Here is a 19,225-nt window from a genome sequence, read left to right as displayed (position 1 = left end):
GAAACTGAGGAACTTAATAGAAGTATATAGTTATTCTCGAAGAAACTGATGTTCAAGAGATCAAGATCTTGATTAATATCATAAGGAGGTTTTTGTTTTGCATTTTAAACCTTTATTACCGACTGCGTTTGAAACCATGACATCATGCGCTGTTATGCAAGTCAAACAATTAAAGCGATGTGCTCTCACAATCTAATTGTGTGCTCTCAATAATGACAGGGAATTTTCCAAAACCCACGTGAAATTAGACGTCCAGCAATATTTGCTATCGCTGTCTATCATATTTTTAGAAGCCTTTTTTGCAGCCACTCATTCAGTTTATTAACTATCAATCCCTTTTCGCTATTTTTAACGTTTAACCTTGGGCTGCTTTTATGCTTGTGAAGAACCCAGACTTCGGAATGGTAACAGAGGATATAAATATTGATTGAACGCTGAACATCCGATGTTTAAAATCTCATGGTGATAAAAATCTAGTCTTAACCCACCAGAAGTTTTACTAATCCCCTCTTGCTCTGCGCCATTACCAAAATGAGCACATCGAGAAGGACATTTTTTCCTGTTATAGTTTACATTTAAACGTGAAGTGTTAATGAAACACGTTGTCTAGTCAACTACTATTTCCCTTTGAAAATACGACAGAAGATTTTTTATCAACGGTCTTGACCTTTTACTGGCCTTGACATTTGAACTTGACCTTTTACATGGTCAGATAACAAGTCTCAATCTTGCATGCTTCAAAACACACACCAAATGTTAAAGTTTCTCATACATAAAAGTATATATTCCCTTGAAGGTAATAAATGCCACAATTACATTGCTTCTTCCGTCTCATGTATCATCTTGCTTGGAATATGATTGATGGCGACGCGCCAATTAAACCTAAAAGCGAAGTTTTCTTACCCCCCCCCCCCCCAAAAAAAAAATAAGGCAAACTAAAAACATATGCATGTATGTTACCAAATAGCTCCATTATCAGTGCATGCTAAATCATCTTCGAATATATCGTTGTTACAGTTTGTCGTGCAATTCTGTGTCTTGCAGAGACTTGTAATAAAATTCCACAATGTTAAATATATGTATCCGATCGACATAGACACGACAAGTCATAACTTTACAATTCATGGAGGGGTAGTGAACAAAACCTTCGGAACATAATGATGACAATGCTGTGTCGCATTCACAGATTTACAATTAACCAGACGATACTAATTCACTGTATTTGCAGTGTTGTAACCTTAGCTTGAGAGCATACAAATGTATTTGAAGAGCGTTTAAATCATTAGATGCGATCAAAATATATATAAAAACAAACAAAGAAAACAAAAACAAATTTAATTTACAACACTTTCCCGAGAATTTCTCCTAATATTTCTCAGGTTCAAGTTTTCTTTTGGAATATAATTTATTCTTTGGGGAATGTAGGGGATTAACTTTACCGAATTTCAAAAACTGGTGAATCAATTTACGCGGAAATATACACTTCAAACCTCACAACAAAATACCATTTCTGAGCTGAGGAGGGAGGGTTTCTCTCGCAGAGACATGTTATCAAAACTTTTCTATAACTGCAGGATTAATTCATTTTGTTGCAATGAATTTTAATTCATCTTCCGTTTTAGGCATTCTTTGTCTTGCAGTGTACTTAAAATATGGCAGTTAAATTGCCAAACATGGCAATTTTGTCTAACATGGCAGTTTTGTTTTTGACATTCAGTGAATTTTTTTCTCGAAATAAAAATCAGACTAATTGAATTAGTAATTCAATTATAATTGGATTTTGCACGTTATATTAAACACAGCGAGTAGAAATCTTGCTGAACTACCTAACATACTCAAGAGCATACAAAATTAATCGATTTCACCAATTCTGAAACACATATACAGAGTCTTGTAGATATTCTACAGCTTCTTTTTGCTTTAAGCCAAACTTTAAGTGATTAGAAAGGACAATACCTAAATAACTGTTCAGGAAAATATTCAATAAACCAATGATTCCCTAACCTAAGACACGGAAGCTATGATGTCGCATTAAAAACGGAAGAATTACAATATTTCTAGTTTATTACATTCATAAAGAATGGTAAAGGAATACAATTCTTTGGAGATCGCGGACCCACATACAAAACAATTCATTAGTTCCGTTGTCGACCGTTTGGTCCCGTAAAATGTGTTGCATTCATTTATCCCTGCTTCATTTACGGCGACTCCTGGACTCCCGGGAGGTAAAGATCTGACAGGGCTTAGAATAAGCTGTATACAATCAGAGCCCCGCGTGCCACACTGTGACTCGACCAGGAAGTCAATCAAATCCAAAATCGGATGAGAAAAACAAATCCTTACACGGATCCAGCAGCAGGGGCCTTATTAGGGCAATTTTCATTTCTACCCGTCGACATAACAGGTGCCCCATCACCTCCCGATACCATTATCCGTGCAGTCATCATATTACTGTCGGGGTGGAATGAACTGGGGTCTGTTGTCCATTTGACGAACATATTTGCCTCCGAGTTGTCCTATCGATCCGGAGTTTTCAATCATTCCTGGGCTCAGTTAAGCTAGCTGTAGGGCGCCGCAGACACCGAAGCTTTCGCTGGATTATCGCTGGATTATCGGCGGATTTAACAAGAACACTCCCCGGTAAGAAAAGTAATTTTGAGGATTTGTGTATGTTGTTTTTATTTAGATACTATAGTATGAAATTGAAAGAAGTGTTTGAATAATCTTGAAAAGAAATTCGTGAAGCTTCAAAAAATGAAAATCTTTATTGTATCTAGTTATCATCGACAGAAATCAAAATTTACATAGTTATATTGACCATTTTCTTTTGTAAAAATCACCTGCAAGTCACGTTAAGTTTTTCACGCTTTCTAATTTCTATCTAACAAAAGCTGTATCTAGAGGTCTTATAAAATTTCTGTTTTAATATTTGGAGAAAATAATTTTGCTTTGAAATGAAAATCACGGATTTGATAGATAACTGAGTAACTATTCCGTTCCATCCAATACTTGTTGCATCACTCGATCTTTGATGCTTTGGTTTTATAAATGCTGCTTTGTACACTTTGTTAACGCATATTATATAAAACAATGCAAACTAGCTCGATCGAAGCAGATAGTTACCTTTAATCCCATAGCGAGGAGTCAGATCAACGGATTTGTAATAAGCCGGGAAAACCCCTTACATTTAAGGAGAGAGAGAGAGAGAGAGAGAGAGAGAGAGAGAGAGAGAGAGAGAGAGAGAGAGAGAGAGAGAGAGATTACATATACATACAGTATACTTAAAATCCCTAAAAAAGACGTAATTAATTCGTAGATCATTGACATCGAGCCGTTGTTATGGGAACGGCTTAGATTCCATAAATTATCACGTGAATGGATTGGTAGGTCAATTTTACGTCTGCTTACAAAACGTACTACTACACTGATATGTATGTCCAACAACAAAAAAGACAATTAAAAAAACCCAGTCGCGACAAGAACTAACGGTGTAACAAAAACATTTCCTCTGGGTCGATCAATGTTTATCGAGAAACGGTTAAATTCTGTAGAAAGCATATTCCTATTAAAGAGAAGGGGAGTAAAATGAAATATCCTTTACAATAAAAACGTAGTTATTTCTTCTGCAAGATGATTGACGTCGGTTTTATTGAGAAACTATTGAAGAATTTTATAGGCCAAAAAATAGCCAAAGAGAGAATGTGATAGACAGCGTAATAGCCGATGTCTTGTGTCATATTATTACATAAGGGATAGCGTCTGCATGCCGTACATTTGAAAATAAAACCAAAATGGTTATACGTCTGTAACAATATTAAATCTTCAATACATATGCAAACATTTATAAAGAAAACATGCATGTTACCGGAGAAACCTGATAAAGATGCTTAATTGATGTTATTAATAGGCGTACAACAAATGTGACGAAGACTGCGTGGACAAGCAAAATACCCTTTAATTAATTTCAAGAAAAAAATCAAGTCGTATGAATACCATGAACTTATTTCAATACCTGACTTATTTCAAAATACAAATTAAATAGGATATCGCAACGCTACATCGACTATTGTATCAACTCTGGCTTCAGAATCGTTTTTTCTTTCAAAAAAAGAAAAGAATAAATGTGGCAATATACACAATAATTGATCAAACCGAAATCACATTTTCGATAGAATCATGTACTGCACAGCGTATATTTATGAGGTCTTCGGCGATCGCCAGTTGTGGTACTTACTATCAAGCAACAATGTACGAGAATGTAAGAGCCTAACGTTTATCATCAACAAATTGCAGTAATTTTTAACAAGAATGGTAGTTATAAGGGGTTTGACGATACTTACGGAAAAATTAGAAACAAATCAAATCTTTTTGAAAACATGAAATGTTACACTACTGAAATTTTAGTATCTAATATAGGTATTTGTATAACTATTTTTGGATTGACAAATTTCAAGCTAGTTTTCAATGTCGTGATGAATTAGCAGCAATATTCAGTTGTGTAACTTTTTATGTTTTCAAAAAGATTTAATTCATATAAAACTTGTAATGAAACATAAATGTTTTTGAGAGTCGGCCAGTAGAAATGGTTGAGCTTCGAAGTGAGGGAAATATTCTCGACCTGATGCAAACATAAAAGAAACAACCATCATCATTGAAATTGGGACCTAGCTGTTACTGTTAGTAAAATGACATTCCATTTCCACGTCCACTGGTGCTAGAGTACTTTTAAATCTCTGAGAATTATACATTCATCTAACGACTTCTAATAATGATCCTTTCCAAATAAATTTCTATGAACCAAGTTTGTTATGGAAGATCAGAGATAACTAGAATGCCATCAAGCCTTGCATCATCTGATAACAGAGATTCTGAGAGTGGGCTCAGTCATTTCTGTGGTATAGTGGATTCTCGATATTCTACCAACATCATTGATTGAACTTAGTATAAAGGTTGCCAATAGTATAAAGAACTTATTTCTAATCATCGGATTGCAACATTGCGGCTTTGTAACCGCGTTTGCTGGTCGATTTGGAGCTGTGAAGATCTTCCCCCGTAACATCTCCAACCACTGTCCTCCCACGCCCTACTCTCGCCCTTTGTCTTTCTTTGATTTTAATTCTGTGCTACCCTGTGACGTTAACGACTTCATGATTTTCTAACGATACCACGTCAGCGAAAGGAAGGGAGTGTCAAAAAGGAGGGGGGTCAAAGTGTAAATTACCTAACAACATTGCCATCGATTGGTAGAAGAGACTTTTTCACGACTGATTAAGTCGATACCGGTTGTTGGTTTATTTAAGGAAATTGGTATTTATAGGTGATGATCAATATGAGAACATCGTCTTCACTTACCTGTTCAATTAAAATTATTTATGATCAGATTCATATGTAAGATTCTTATGTTGTAATTTTGATTGGAAGGAATTCAGCGGTTAGCGTAGTTCTACAGGGTTTTAAATAATTAAAGAGAAAAGATTTGCTAATATTGTTTTGACATTTTTATTCTTAAAATGCTTGCATTAAAACACCATTATCCCTTTAAACTGTTGTATCTAAAACAAACAAAATAAACATAAATCAAAGTAGATGGTACTCAAATATTATTGTTTGATTTGAGTCTTCGGAAAAAAAAGAACAATTGAATCTTAAAATTAATTATTATTAAGTGATTAATATATTAAAAGATTGCATTAAGATGTTCCTTTTGACTTAACAAAATACGACGATCTAAATATGTAACATTTATTACTCGAGATCTATACAGTTTGTGAAGAAATTCGTCTTGTCAGTGACCGACCTTATTCAGACATCGTGTTCACTTCTCTGAGCAACCATTATCAAGTTCCTGTAATTAATGAAGCACGGGTTTACGCAGACGATCGCGATCGTGAATTGCCGGGATACTGTAGAATTCTGCAGTCCAAATTAAAAGAAACAATCTTGCTACAACATCGGTGACTCTCACTTCCAATTTGATTTCCACTCAATCAATATATCACTCAATGAGATTATGTTATCATTATTTTAGCACGAGACTGGCCAGTGGCTAGAATATGGCCAACAGAACTAATCAGACGACAGTTTTGCCATCATCCATCGACACAACACCTTCTAATGAGTCCCCGACCACCATCTTCTGGACGACCACACTTCATCTTCTGACATCGTCTGCTCCCAATGTTACAAATTCGTCTGCCAGTAACGTCATTCCAAATATCACGGTGCTGAAAAGGCAGTTTTGTACGGAACCTGGTAAGCTTTGGGTTTGTGTTAGTTTGTACAGAACGATAGTTAAACTAGTTAAAAGTTATATTCTACTTTTAAAAAAACGAATAGCTACAAAAACACTGCGAAATTCACATCGGGCCATTGTAAATGATCTGTAGAAATGTGACTCATGAAAAGTTTGGGAAACAAAATCTCAACTTATTAATGAGATTTTCCGCCTTATCTGCAAATTCCATATAGGTCTAGACACCGAGATATGAAGTTTTTCTTGTGTATTGGTAAAATTATTCGACGAAGGAACATACCTACATGGAATTTCCTAGGTATGGAATTTCCTGTGTATGTCGTCTATCTAAAGGCAAACTTTTTGCGAATAGGAAAGAGGAGTTCTCGGTGAACTCGGCTTGTGTATCGTTGGTTTTAATCCACTGATGGGATGTTTTGCATTTAACGATTTCTTAGTGCAACACACACTGCAAATATGGCTTCAGCCTGCATAAAAGCAATACCTGCTAAACTAAGATTGATGCGAAGGCCATGGAATCTGGATGTTTTGAAAACAAAAGAGAGATATGTTTGAAATGCTGGAATACATACTTCAATGGTATCATTTGCTGAAAGCCAAGGTTTATACTGAATATCGGCCACCACATTTTTTTTAATTGATGAAGATTAGAGAAGATAGCCGTTTACCCCATCAAAATAGACCCCCACCCCCAACCGTATTTTAGAAACGAAACAAATATTGTGAAACCTTTCTAAATGACACGTGCATGACTTTTTTGAGTAATCAAAGAATCTGTGGATCCTGTGGCACTGTTATCAATATGAACGTCTGTGCACGTGATACTAGTATATTGAAAAGTTCTACGAATCTTTAATCTTTTCCCAAGATGAAACAAAGTTTTGTTTTAGTTATGAGTTTAGATTCACTAGTAAAGGAAAAAAAATGTGAAGGTTTTATGAATTACTAGTATCTTTTTCCTTACTTCAATTCTTAGCCTAAAATATATAAATAAAAAAAATCCCGATCCCTCAGATTCTTGTAACAATCTTTATAAAAATTAACATGACGCATTTTTTCTTGAACAGTTAATATACTTAAGAAAAGTTAGATTTTGTAAATAAAAAAAAAACGATTAGAAAGAATCCAAATATTTGTAAAGGACACCGTAGTAACCCCAATATAGAACGGAACGTGGTAAAGTATTGGTGTTTGTGGCTTTCTTGGGGTGATTTATGATGAATTTGTTGTTTTCTATACAAAAATGGAGGAATTCAAGGTTATGGATCAATATCTTATGATTAAAGATGGTGATTAATAATGAACCATATTGAATGCCCCCGCAACTCTTCAATCCTTTCAAAACCCCCACAATCAGAGTGTCTTTAAAAAACACATCCTTCATACATGTAGCTGATGGAAGAAAGTTTATTGGTTATTGAAATACACTGTATATGATCATCTTAAAGATGTCTGAAATCATAATGTATAAACACTGTTTTTACTATTCACTATTTGTGAAGGACACACTGAAGTTTGTCTCTAATCAAAGTTATTATGCGCGGTGCAGTTTTTTTTAAGCAAGTACACCTGATTTGTAGGATAGGCTCCTCAGATTATTGTGGGATGTTTTCATACTTGCAATTAAAATCAAAGTTTTATAATAGCAAAGGCAATATACAGCTGATTTTTCACACAGGCAAGCACTGTTTAATGTTTTAGCCCGTGTATTTGTACGGCGCATTAAGGAGTAGCTAATAAAGTTTTCAAAGCCAGACAAGCAGACAATATTCACAAACGCTTATATTGATTTCACCTGGAACAAATTAATTTTTGTGGAATTTTTAACAGAACAAAGTAGTAATGCAATGAAATGTTATGTAACTCGAAATATCTTGATTTATATTGATTACAGCATACCTTGAGTTTCCACCAGATGCCTTCAACAATGAACAAAGACAACATGGCGGCCTCGTTCTACATCTCATCATGGTCATCTATATGTTTATTGCACTTGCTATTGTATGTGACGAATACTTCGTTACCTCTCTCGATAAAATTAGTGCGGTAAGTCTCTCAATATTATGAAATGTAAAAAACATAGAAAAAAGTATGATAAACTAAAAGTACAATCATACATTAAAGAAAAAATAATAGTCTTCGGGCTTTTTCTTAAACCTCTTTTTTGGCTTCAACCATCTCCTCCCTCCCAATTTAACGCCGCTGCATTGACTTCTAAAACAACCCATACAAAATTTTGTCTCGACTAATTTCATAAATTTAATTAAAAAGACGTACATATTCATGGAGTTATTCGAATCCATTCGCTTAAATTTTTAAATGTTTTGTTTAGAAACTAGGACTTAGTGAGGACGTGGCAGGGGCTACATTTATGGCTGCCGGAAGTTCCGCTCCCGAGCTATGTACAGCTATTATCGGTCAGTACATATAAATTTGCCATCTTATAAAACTGAACAGTGTTTGCATGTTATTAATATCATGTCTATGTCTTTTCATGGACTTCTTATTTAAAACAGAGAGCACAAAACACGAAAGACACCACTAATTACATAAAAAATACGTTAAAATGAACATACATGTATATCTAACTATGAAACGTAGTTACCCATTGTTTACTTTTTCATTTTGTAAACTTAAGGTTATGAACTATGAAAATACAACATACAACGACACACACATTCCAAATGTTTCAAACACTTTCATTTTTCATTTTTACCCAGGAGTATTTATTACAAAAGGCGACGTGGGAGTAGGGACGATCGTTGGATCTGCAGTGTTTAATATCCTCGTTGTGATCGGGCTGTGCGGGATACTGGCTGGAGAGGTACATAGATAATCGACGAGAGTGTTCGAATAGATTGATTTCCTGTTCTTTTTATGGAGTGTTTAAGTAGGCTATGTACGTTATGATGCTATTGTGCGTATATTGATCTAAATTGTTAAAAGCTTGATTAGGACAGACAGCACCACCTACATGTACTATAAACATTGATTACAAAAAAAACCCCACAAATATTTTATAAATGGATCAACGTCCATTTTTGTTTGTTCTGATGCTGATTTACAATTATCCCTCAAGGTTTAAACGCCTCCAACATTCTGAACGTAATATATCAAGAATCCTAGAATACCAATAATGATATTTCAAGAAAAGCTATTTTTACCGTTTAATAAGAAACATACAAATAGACTAAATGATGGACGGATGCACAAAGGGAATTGATTTGAAAACATCAACATATAATTTTTGCTTTTCATAACGCGCTAGTTAGTGTATTAAATGTTTAAAATTTTCTGCTAAAGTCGCGCGACTTTGTTTTAACGAATCCACGACCGAGCAAGCAAATTGTAAACCATGCAAAATTCAAATGATTAAGACGACTAAAAAATAATGAAAACGAGGCGTAATGGCTGATTAATGTAAAGCAGTATTTAACAGTCGGCTGTGAGTAAATTTGTTTTGATTGGATTTAGCGTGACAGCCGATAGAATCGGGGGTCTCCCGAGTGTTCCCAAATTAGATAAAGGCGATACTTTTTTTATCGATCGAAGAATATCGGTCTTGTGCGGGCGATCGCTGTGTCATCACCGCCGCAAAGGATTACATTTGGTCGCTATGCTAGAGTAAGGGGTCTAGCTTTCGATAAAACTGTAATCACCATTAAATATTGCTCCAACATTTAGATTCCTGATCTATTTGTAGAATTCGATACAAGATATGAATATGTCGCTTCACATCTAATTGAAAAACTATGCTTAGATCTGGGAAACTTAAAGCCCTTATTGATCACTTGAATATTGTTGAAATCTAATATGACAGTTTCGTGAGAGCAAACAATTTATTGTCTCACTATGTGTAACTGAATTAAGCAATTTCCCTTTCAAATTGAAAAACACGATTCTAGATGTCTAATCGGTTAATGACTTATGAAAGAGAAACTCAGATCAGGAAAACAACAAAATTGCAATACACCATCCATGGTCGATATGTTAAATATTCTATGCATGCTGATCGATTGACCAATTGCCGAATTGGTGTTAAACGTCCACGTGAGGATATTTCTTTTCTTAAGCAAGAGTAGCCTGATCTTGATCAAGAACTTTAATCTTTCAGGTGGTGGCACTGACCTGGTGGTCGTTTACACGTGACGCTGTCTACTACTCCTTCTCAGTCGTGGTACTAGTTCTGGTAAGATATTATGGTACCATGTCCTGATTATGGTAAGGCATTGTGGTTGTCCTGATTCTGGTAAGACATCGTGGTACCCTGTCCTGATTATAGTAAGGCATTGTAGATGTCCTAATGCTGGTAAGACTTTGTGGTACCCTGTCATTATTCTTGCAAGTCAGAACGGTACCTTGTATTGATTCTGGTAAGGCATTATGGTATCCTGTCCTGATTCTGGTCAGACATTATAGTCTTCATAAGTGTTAATGTGCAATGTAAAATTTTCCACACAATATTAATGTATCACTATTATGGAATCATTGTGTTGACTTTATTGTTGTTGTTGTTGTCGTCAAAAAGGGTTTATGGCTAACGCAATAAAAAACGCATTTCTCTCATCCAAACTGAACATCAAAAATAATTTTATGGTCGTTTTATTATTAATCCTTAACTGATATAATTTTGTTTATTATAATATCATTTATATTTTGTTGAATATCCATAATGTTGCGGATTTCAAGCATATATGCATGTTTTTGATTTTTGTAATAAAAACTGATTTGTTAAGCAGAATTAAGTGATAAGTTTTGTTATAGTTTATCGAAAAAAGTCTTTTTCTTTTTAAATAGTTGACATTGGAGAAATTGTGTGTCCTTAATTAATGCCAAATAATATTTGTCCCATCATGCATTGCACCGATCTCACTCTTGCCTGGTCCCGAATGGAAAAGAAAATGTCTACCTTAATTACATGTATTGAATGCAAACAAACCTGTATCTGTAGGTAGTCCAAGACGGAAAGGTGACTTGGTACGAGTCCCTTCTGATGCTGATTTTCTATGGAGGATACATTCTTGTCATGAAGTATGTAGATCGATATGAAGTTGGAACTTGTGCATTTTATAAATCCAACTTTCGCCTGATTGATTTATTACAATTGTTTCACTTTCAACAGATTTGACGTTCCGATCCATGCGTGGGTGTCGGAGAAAGTCGATAAAATTATCTCCTCAAATATCTTCCCCGTCAATGGCGTCAAAACGTTCAGTAAAGACTACGGTTGGTGATTTGTCTATATCATTGGGTCATTAAGGGGGTTGGATGATCGTGGTCATTTTTAGACTCTATTAATCTCTTAAAAAAGAAGAGCTTTTTACTGAGATGTTGAAAAAATTTAAAAAATTTTAAAAGCTTAACTGTATTATAGTTTTTTTTATATAAACACTCTTAGAAGAAAATAAAGTTTTCAGCTTTAAAACAAAAATATGATGGATGAATTGTTGACCACCAACTCTCTTTATTCATGTAAGTTTCAGAACATAAGTTGTAAGAACGGGAGATTACGTTTTCAAAGTATATATATTTATATAAAATATAGATAAAAACACTTACCAAATTGCAAGTTTAATTAAATAATGTATTTACATTACTGTATATCAAATAATTAAAATAATGAAATAATAGTATCATATATTACAATACACATGTACTTATTATATCCCAAAACCGTCACTTAAAGTAAGGCAATATATTGACAGAGGTGTTCGAAGATGATGACGATGTATTTATCACAGTGGACCACAAGTCTGCAAAGAACTCCGAGCCCGATCTCCCAGCTGACGAATATGCAAAATCAACCAAAATCAAGTACGTCTATCGACCCTTAGGAATGGGTTTTCAATACAATATGTTTAAGACTTCTTAATGAGACAGATAATACACTGCGAAACAGTCCAAGCTGTGATTATTTCACCAAGAATTGCGTGTTTCTGATAAATTGCTTTTTTTCTCTTTCAGACCAAAGTTCTGTGATTTTATCTTTCGACTGATGATGATGAAACGTTTCAGACCCAAAACGAGATTTCGCGCCGCGGCTTTCCTCATTATATCATACGTAGGTACCAGCCATCCCGTCATTAATGAGCTGTAGCTAACAACAGCCCCCTTTTTTGTTTAATTTATAACATTTCGAACACTCGTTTTTCTTTTTTCCACTTTGTTTGAAATTCATTTGATGATTTTAACTAATTTTATCACTCATTTTAAGATATTCTATGGAATTGGGAATTCGTTAATTAACATTTTCTAATAATTTTCCCGTAATTAACTTTCCAGCGGAGACGCATGCTTACCGATACTCACCTGCAAAAGCGACAGCAATTCCGGAAAATGGCCCAGAAGTCTAGTGTTTTGTCTTACACCAGATCTATAAGAGGTTGGTGAGTGACATTTACTGTTCTCAATCGTGTCAATTTTTTAGGATATAAAATTCTGGTACAGTTTTCTTTATTGCACCCTAGCTTTATATTTTTGTCCTCGAGCTGAACTTTTCATCGATTCCTTTAGGTTTAATCTGACCATGGAAGGAGAGAACTTGGATGGATGGAAAACCCCACCAAAGATGGGTATGCATTCAAAGCTACCTCTATAGATTTAGACATTTCCTGCAATGACTCTCTTTGTTTATTAAATAATGTCCTTTTGATTGGTACATTCCCCTTCCTCTTTCCAAACAACACAGGGAAAATGAAAAAAATTAAATTGTATTTTGAAAAAAAAATATCACAAATGACAACAAAACTATTCCTGGAACAGAGACTATTGTGACTAGCAGCGGTTTTGTATTTTTTTTTTATCAGAGGAGGGAATTCTGAAGCTTGCCAGATGGGGCGCCATCTATCCACTGAGGTTCATGTTATATTACACTGTTCCTGACTGTCGGAAGGAGAGGTATGGAGAAATAATCGACGCGCTATCTCGTAATGAGTGGATTAATGCATGACAACTCTGTTCAATTCTAATTAAAATACTAATGAAACGGATGTACAAAATAATTGGAAAATTTCATTTACTCCTCACCTGATTAGATTAAAAAATACCAAGATCTATTTCATAAAATGTACAATAAATGCACAAAAAAATTTAAAAATCACCAATTAAATTAAAGTTGCGGGATAGTGAAGTTGCTAATGTCAAAAAATGAAAGTCGATGCATGAGGTTGACAGAGCGGAAATCAATTTAAGATTGATCAATGGACAGTATCGCTATCACTTGCAACTTGACTTGCATTTTGCTCTAAAATATATTTAACCGAAAGTTGTTTTGATGTTAATTCACTCACTAAATTGACCACAATTATTTTCTATTATAGGTGGGAGAATTGGTTTATGGCCACATTCGTGTGTTCCGTGCTGTGGATTGTTATATACTCCTACGTCATGGTTTGGATGGTAAAGACTTTACTTCAGACTAGGGATGATAATTTTACTCCGAAAGATTAGTCCCTTAATTTGGGGCTTAAGTCGTTGATTTATTCATATAACTGTGTGTCCTTTTCAAAAACAGAACCATTTTAACAAGACCTTGGACTTTGGTAGCTGTGTCAATCGGCAATGTGACGTAGGCTTGTCTATTTCACTTTAGGCCACCCAGTCTTGGCTCTTTGAAATCAACAAGATTTGTCTGACTTTCGAGCGAAGACTACGCAATCGGTGTATATTTCGCTCGAAACCAGCGTCAGTTTAACTTGTTTTGACGCAAGAAATAGATAGTTACATCCTATTGAAAGTCCAAGGTCTTGTTAAAATGGTTCTAATGCTAGGAACTGTCACATACACCGCGTCTTAACTCAAAAAGATTTTTTAAAAACTTATAATTAGATGTACTTAATGTAGTTGATTTAAAATGAAAAATATGTTTATCTAAATATCCGTTTGCAAATGATCTAAATTAGATTTTCCTTTTTCTTGTGACGACTACACATAATTGAGCTACCAACACTAGGCAAATCAAACGTGACTTGTTCCATGCTAAGTCATTGTCCCGTGTCTAACCAACAAGTACAGTTTAATGATTATAAAAACAAACGCCCTGATATGATATGATTAAGATTTTTGATTATACAAACAATTAATCCAATACCTACATGTAAATGAATTAAGATTTATCAGTAAAAGAAACATCAAATTGTCTCCTCATTTACAAGTATGCCCAAGTATTCTTTTATTCTAAACAACAATTTGATCTACAAAATCATAAGAGACTTTGGACATTTGTAATAATAATAGCCGCTTTTAAGAATTTTAAAAGAATTACACCAAAGGCACCGATGGATCATAAAAGAAAACTGTATTTTCATTCGTAGCTCAAAACTTCTGCGTTTAGAAAATCAATAAAATGTTAATAACGAGCAAGAAAACGTTAGTCTATGGTCGTCGTGACCAAGGGATTGTAGTCGTGTAGCAAGCCTACTCGAATACTCGTTGACGTCCATACTTCAGAGTCATGCTTAGCATGCTTTATTTATTGATTCATCATTACACGTATTTCATATTCACTGGATGAGTCAGTTGAGTAATTTGTATTATACCTCATCGTAATAATTCAATGTAACGTGTTATCGGATTGGTTATAAGCAATCACGTGTCAGGGCAATCAAACTTCATATTTCCCTGTGATCATCATATTTTTCATCATATATCACCCCTTCGAAAGCCACGTAAATTTTCATTCCGGATCCATGCGTGTGAAAAATCCCGGGGATGAGCATGCGATGTAAAATGATCAATTCTACCAAAAATCGTTTTAAATCCTTTTTATATCAAAAAACTGTCAAAGAAATAATTAAAAAACTTATTGATTTACAAGAGTTGAAAAACGATTACATGTAGAATCAGATGTATAATAAATTATCAGTTGTCGTTCGGTATAATAAACGATTTATTGCATGAACGTTCAGGAGATACTAATACATGTATGAAGATTTATTACCCCAGAAAAATCATATTTCCCTTGGGCTTTGCCCTCGGGAAATATGATTTTCCCTGGAGGAATAAATCTTCATACCTCCCTAACCGTCATGCAATAAATGTATAATAGTGCCCAAAAATATTATACAATCATTGCTGTTTTTTGGTTTTTTTAGGTCAATACGATGATTTAGCTATCTGAGAAGTACAATATTTACCGAGTCAGAGGCGAGGTGAATATTGTACTTCGAGGGTAGCTTTATCATCGTATTGATCGAAAAAATAGCAATAATTATTTTATTATATGATTCAACGACGAAATGATACAGATATATCAAATTGAGTGTAAAGCAAAGATTTTGGTATGAAGCCATAGCCGAACAAATTGAGAAACGCGATATTTCACTGAACGGTCTATTTTTAGTCCAATGTAGAGAAAAATCAAATCTTATTATATTGACCTCCTAGGTCACGTGCCGGTGAATATAACGGTCTGTTTTTTCGAGATAATTAGATATAAGCAAATCAGAGAGCTAGGAATTAATCAATCATATAAGTTACATATTAAACTACTTATTTATCAACAAAATATTCTTGGTTTTTTTTTTAAATCTGAGTCTTTTTACGTGATATTTACAGGTGACGCTGATTGGGTACACGCTAAGTATACCTGACAGCGTGATGGGGATAACGTTTCTGGCGGCCGGGACCAGTATACCGGACGCCATGGCCAGTGTCTTCGTTGCCAAACAAGGTTATACCGAAACATAAACCCTTCACTTCTACCTTTTAATATTTTAAATCTGATTTATAGAGAAAAACTATTATATTTAGTAATAGGTATTTTAATATTTTCCTGTATCTTAAACGAAGCTCTTTGCCCCAAAGGAGGTTAGCATTGTCTAAAAATGGCAAGCCCTCTTTCATGAAACAAGAAACTCTTTAAAAAGAAGCAAGTTGTCTAATATTAAAAAAATACGAAGTAAAAGTACATATGGTTATTATTTTTTATTTATAACATATCAGCCTTTCTTTTTTCTCCGTCCTTCGTCGCTTTAGGTATGGGGGATATGGCTGTCTCCAATTCTCTTGGAAGCAACGTCTTTGACATTTTGTTAGGACTATCGTTACCATGGTTTCTGAAAACTGGTGTTGCATATGCTGGTACTACAGTAAGTTTCTTGTACTATATTTTAAAGTCCGTTGTTTTACAGTATGTTTCTAATGCTACAGTTAGTTTCTTTTACAATAGTAAGTTTATGGTACTACAGTATATTGAAAGGGGCATGGTCACGATTTTGGTCAAAAATTATTTTCCCGATTTTAATGTTTACAATGCTTCAGTAAGACATTTTTAATAGGCAACCAAAATTGAGTGTCATTTGATGAGTCATAAGCGAGTTACAGAGCTTACAATTCTTCGCTATGTAAACAAAACGTTTGTTTACATTTTGAATGTTGAAGTGCAAATTCCAGTTTTTTGACCTAAAATGAATGTGTTAATCGTTAGAAACTGTTTATTTATGCTCAAAATGAATAATAAGATAGACAAACCAGCTTTAAAAAGATTTTTTACTGGTATATTGAACCTATGTAAACAAAAACAGGGCACGAGTCTTGTTTACATGACGAAGAATTGTAAGCCCCATATCTTGCTTAAAACTCAACGACTGGTACCCAAATTTTGTTTGATCATTAGAAATGCATTCCTAAAGCATTGCAAATAATAAAAACAAAAATAAAAATTTGACTAAAATCGTGACCATGCCCCTTTAAAGTACTACAATAAGTTTTTAGCACTACTGTAGATTTATGATCTATGGTTAGTTTCTGGTAATACAATGAATTTTTGCTAATAAAGTAAGTTTATACTACTAATTATGTGTATATAATTACGGTAAGTTTTTAACACTATATACTCTGTCCCAAGATATCCTGGATTCACATTTTGCTTAATTAGGCGATATTCATAAATACCTCAGGGTTCAAATAATGTTCATTCAAAAGTATGAAAAATTTCCAAGATTTCTCTGTTGAAACGCCCCCTATAGCTTATCAGGTTTCAATACACGGCTAAAAAATGTGATGTCTACGGGGATTTTGTATTGCAGCAGACCCGTATGATAACGTTGAAAAATTGCGCGAATAATCCCGAGTGACTTCCGAATGGAGAGAAAAAATGTAAACAATCCCCATTATAAATCTCCGTAAGAAATGTCTTTACGTTACCGTGAACTTTTATGAGTGAAAAATAATAATGTGTCAATGAAGATCTCTTAGAAATTTTCCCTTTCATCGATTTCAATTGCACTTCTTTCACAGGTATGTGTATTTAAATTAAAAATGGGCCATATAAAAGTGCATTAAATATCTTGGGACAGACTTTAGTATAATTTCCTAGAACTACGATTTGTTTCTGGTACTGCATTTAGTTGAGATTCTGCTACTACCTGCAACTTTCTACTAAGTTTGTGGTACAGCTGTATGTTTAGAGTACCGCAGTCAGCTGCTGGTTGTACAGAAAGTCTATAAAACTACAGTGTTTGTGAAACTACAGTAAGTTTTTGGTACTACAGTTAATTCATAGTACTTTTTAGTATTTTTCTGGAACTACGCTTAGTTTGCTGACGTACAGTAAGTTTGTTGGGTTTCTTTGTTATAATAATTTTTTGATTGAAATTAATTTAATTCCACCCAATATGTTTATATTCTTTTTTTCTCAAACAATATAATGCAGAACATTGTTTATATATACATGATTATTTTTCTTTCATTGCAGGTACATATAAACAGCAATGGAATGGTGTTCTCAATACTTCTTTTATTCCTTACAGTTATTATTCTAGTAAGTAAGCATTAGTCACAGTCATGATTGTGCAATTGAAAATTAAAAACAATCTGAATTACAGATTGATGTAACAACTGTGTGTCTCTATTTGAACGGCAAAACAATGACGATAAATAAAACGTCAACAATAACAATAACAAACAAACAACAACAGATGCCTACATGACCCCAACCCCCAACGAGATTTATCTTGTGTCTGAATGATAAATTGACGAAAATCATAATACTTGTACTCTGTGTTAAATTTTCTCTAGCATTGTTTTCTTTTGATATTGGATTTATATTTGCTTAGATTATCATCATACTCTTGCTCAGATAGAGCTATTTTAACAAGACGGTGGCTTTTGGATAGTTGTGTTAAATAGGCCTGTCTGTTTCATTGTCAGCCATTATGTCATAGCACGTTGACAAATGTTGTCTTACTTTTTAGCTGTGCCTACGTAGTTTGTGCATTTTTAGCGTCAGACCAGTGTCATTTTCAACTTGATTTGACGCAAGAAATGCATATATATTATAGCTACGTCTTATACCGAAGGTCAAAGGTCTTGTTAAAATTGCTCTGTGTGCATTTACTGGAATTTAATGAATGTTGTGTGAAATTCCTGTTTTCTCTGCCCCACAGGTTGCAGCTTTGAAGTATACCCGCTGGAGGCTGACTCGCCGCCTAGGCTTCTTCTGTCTTCTGGTGTATGCAGTTTACATTTTGATTTCTGTCATGATCGAGTGCAATGTGTTCGGGTTCGTGAATCCGCCGATGTGTAAATAGCACTAGGAGATATTAGAACATTTTTACAATTGAATTGACATTTTGACTATTTACAAATCTTGCTTTATCATGCTGGTTTTTTAAAAATATATATATGTTCATTGTATTATTGTTTTATTAAATTATTGTGGAATAAAAGTGGTGCAAGAATCGGACAATTTATTAAAGAGACGGTTTGTAAGGAGGAGTGGTATGGATTTTGAATCGTGTGTTAAATTTTGCGGAAAATGATTTATTCATCAAGTTACATGTAGCAAAAAACACATAAAAATACATGTATAATTTATACTTTTGCGAGACATTCAGCGAAATACTTTTTAGCGAAAGCTCCTTTCCAACAAAAACCGATAAGTATAATTCACGACCACAAGTAATGCATCTACAATACATTGTATATTCATAAAAATGTATCAAAAAATCTTCGTTACATAAAACCAATATT

The 19,225-nt window shown here is 34.2% G+C and overlaps 1 protein-coding gene across 1 annotated transcript; it reads left to right on the top strand.

Annotated features, from left to right (window-relative positions):
• The first annotated feature begins 2,027 nt into the window (after window positions 1–2,027).
• LOC128179076 (sodium/potassium/calcium exchanger 4-like) lies at window positions 2,028–18,927 on the top strand. The gene is made up of 18 exons (XM_052846569.1): window positions 2,028–2,640; window positions 6,029–6,252; window positions 8,148–8,299; window positions 8,586–8,670; window positions 8,974–9,077; window positions 10,368–10,442; window positions 11,205–11,284; window positions 11,376–11,479; window positions 11,959–12,067; window positions 12,218–12,314; window positions 12,536–12,639; window positions 12,767–12,825; window positions 13,060–13,150; window positions 13,573–13,651; window positions 15,809–15,923; window positions 16,229–16,341; window positions 17,949–18,014; window positions 18,640–18,927. Exons 2-18 carry the CDS (start codon window positions 6,054–6,056, stop codon window positions 18,781–18,783), a joined length of 1,776 nt encoding a protein of 591 aa, XP_052702529.1. The 5' UTR covers window positions 2,028–2,640; window positions 6,029–6,053; the 3' UTR covers window positions 18,784–18,927.
• The last annotated feature ends 298 nt before the right edge of the window (window positions 18,928–19,225 follow it).

This window comes from Crassostrea angulata, chromosome 3, assembly GCF_025612915.1.
Source record: "Crassostrea angulata isolate pt1a10 chromosome 3, ASM2561291v2, whole genome shotgun sequence".
NCBI classification, from domain to species: Eukaryota; Metazoa; Mollusca; class Bivalvia; order Ostreida; family Ostreidae; genus Magallana; species Magallana angulata.
This window is presented reverse-complemented; position numbering and strand designations above follow the sequence as displayed.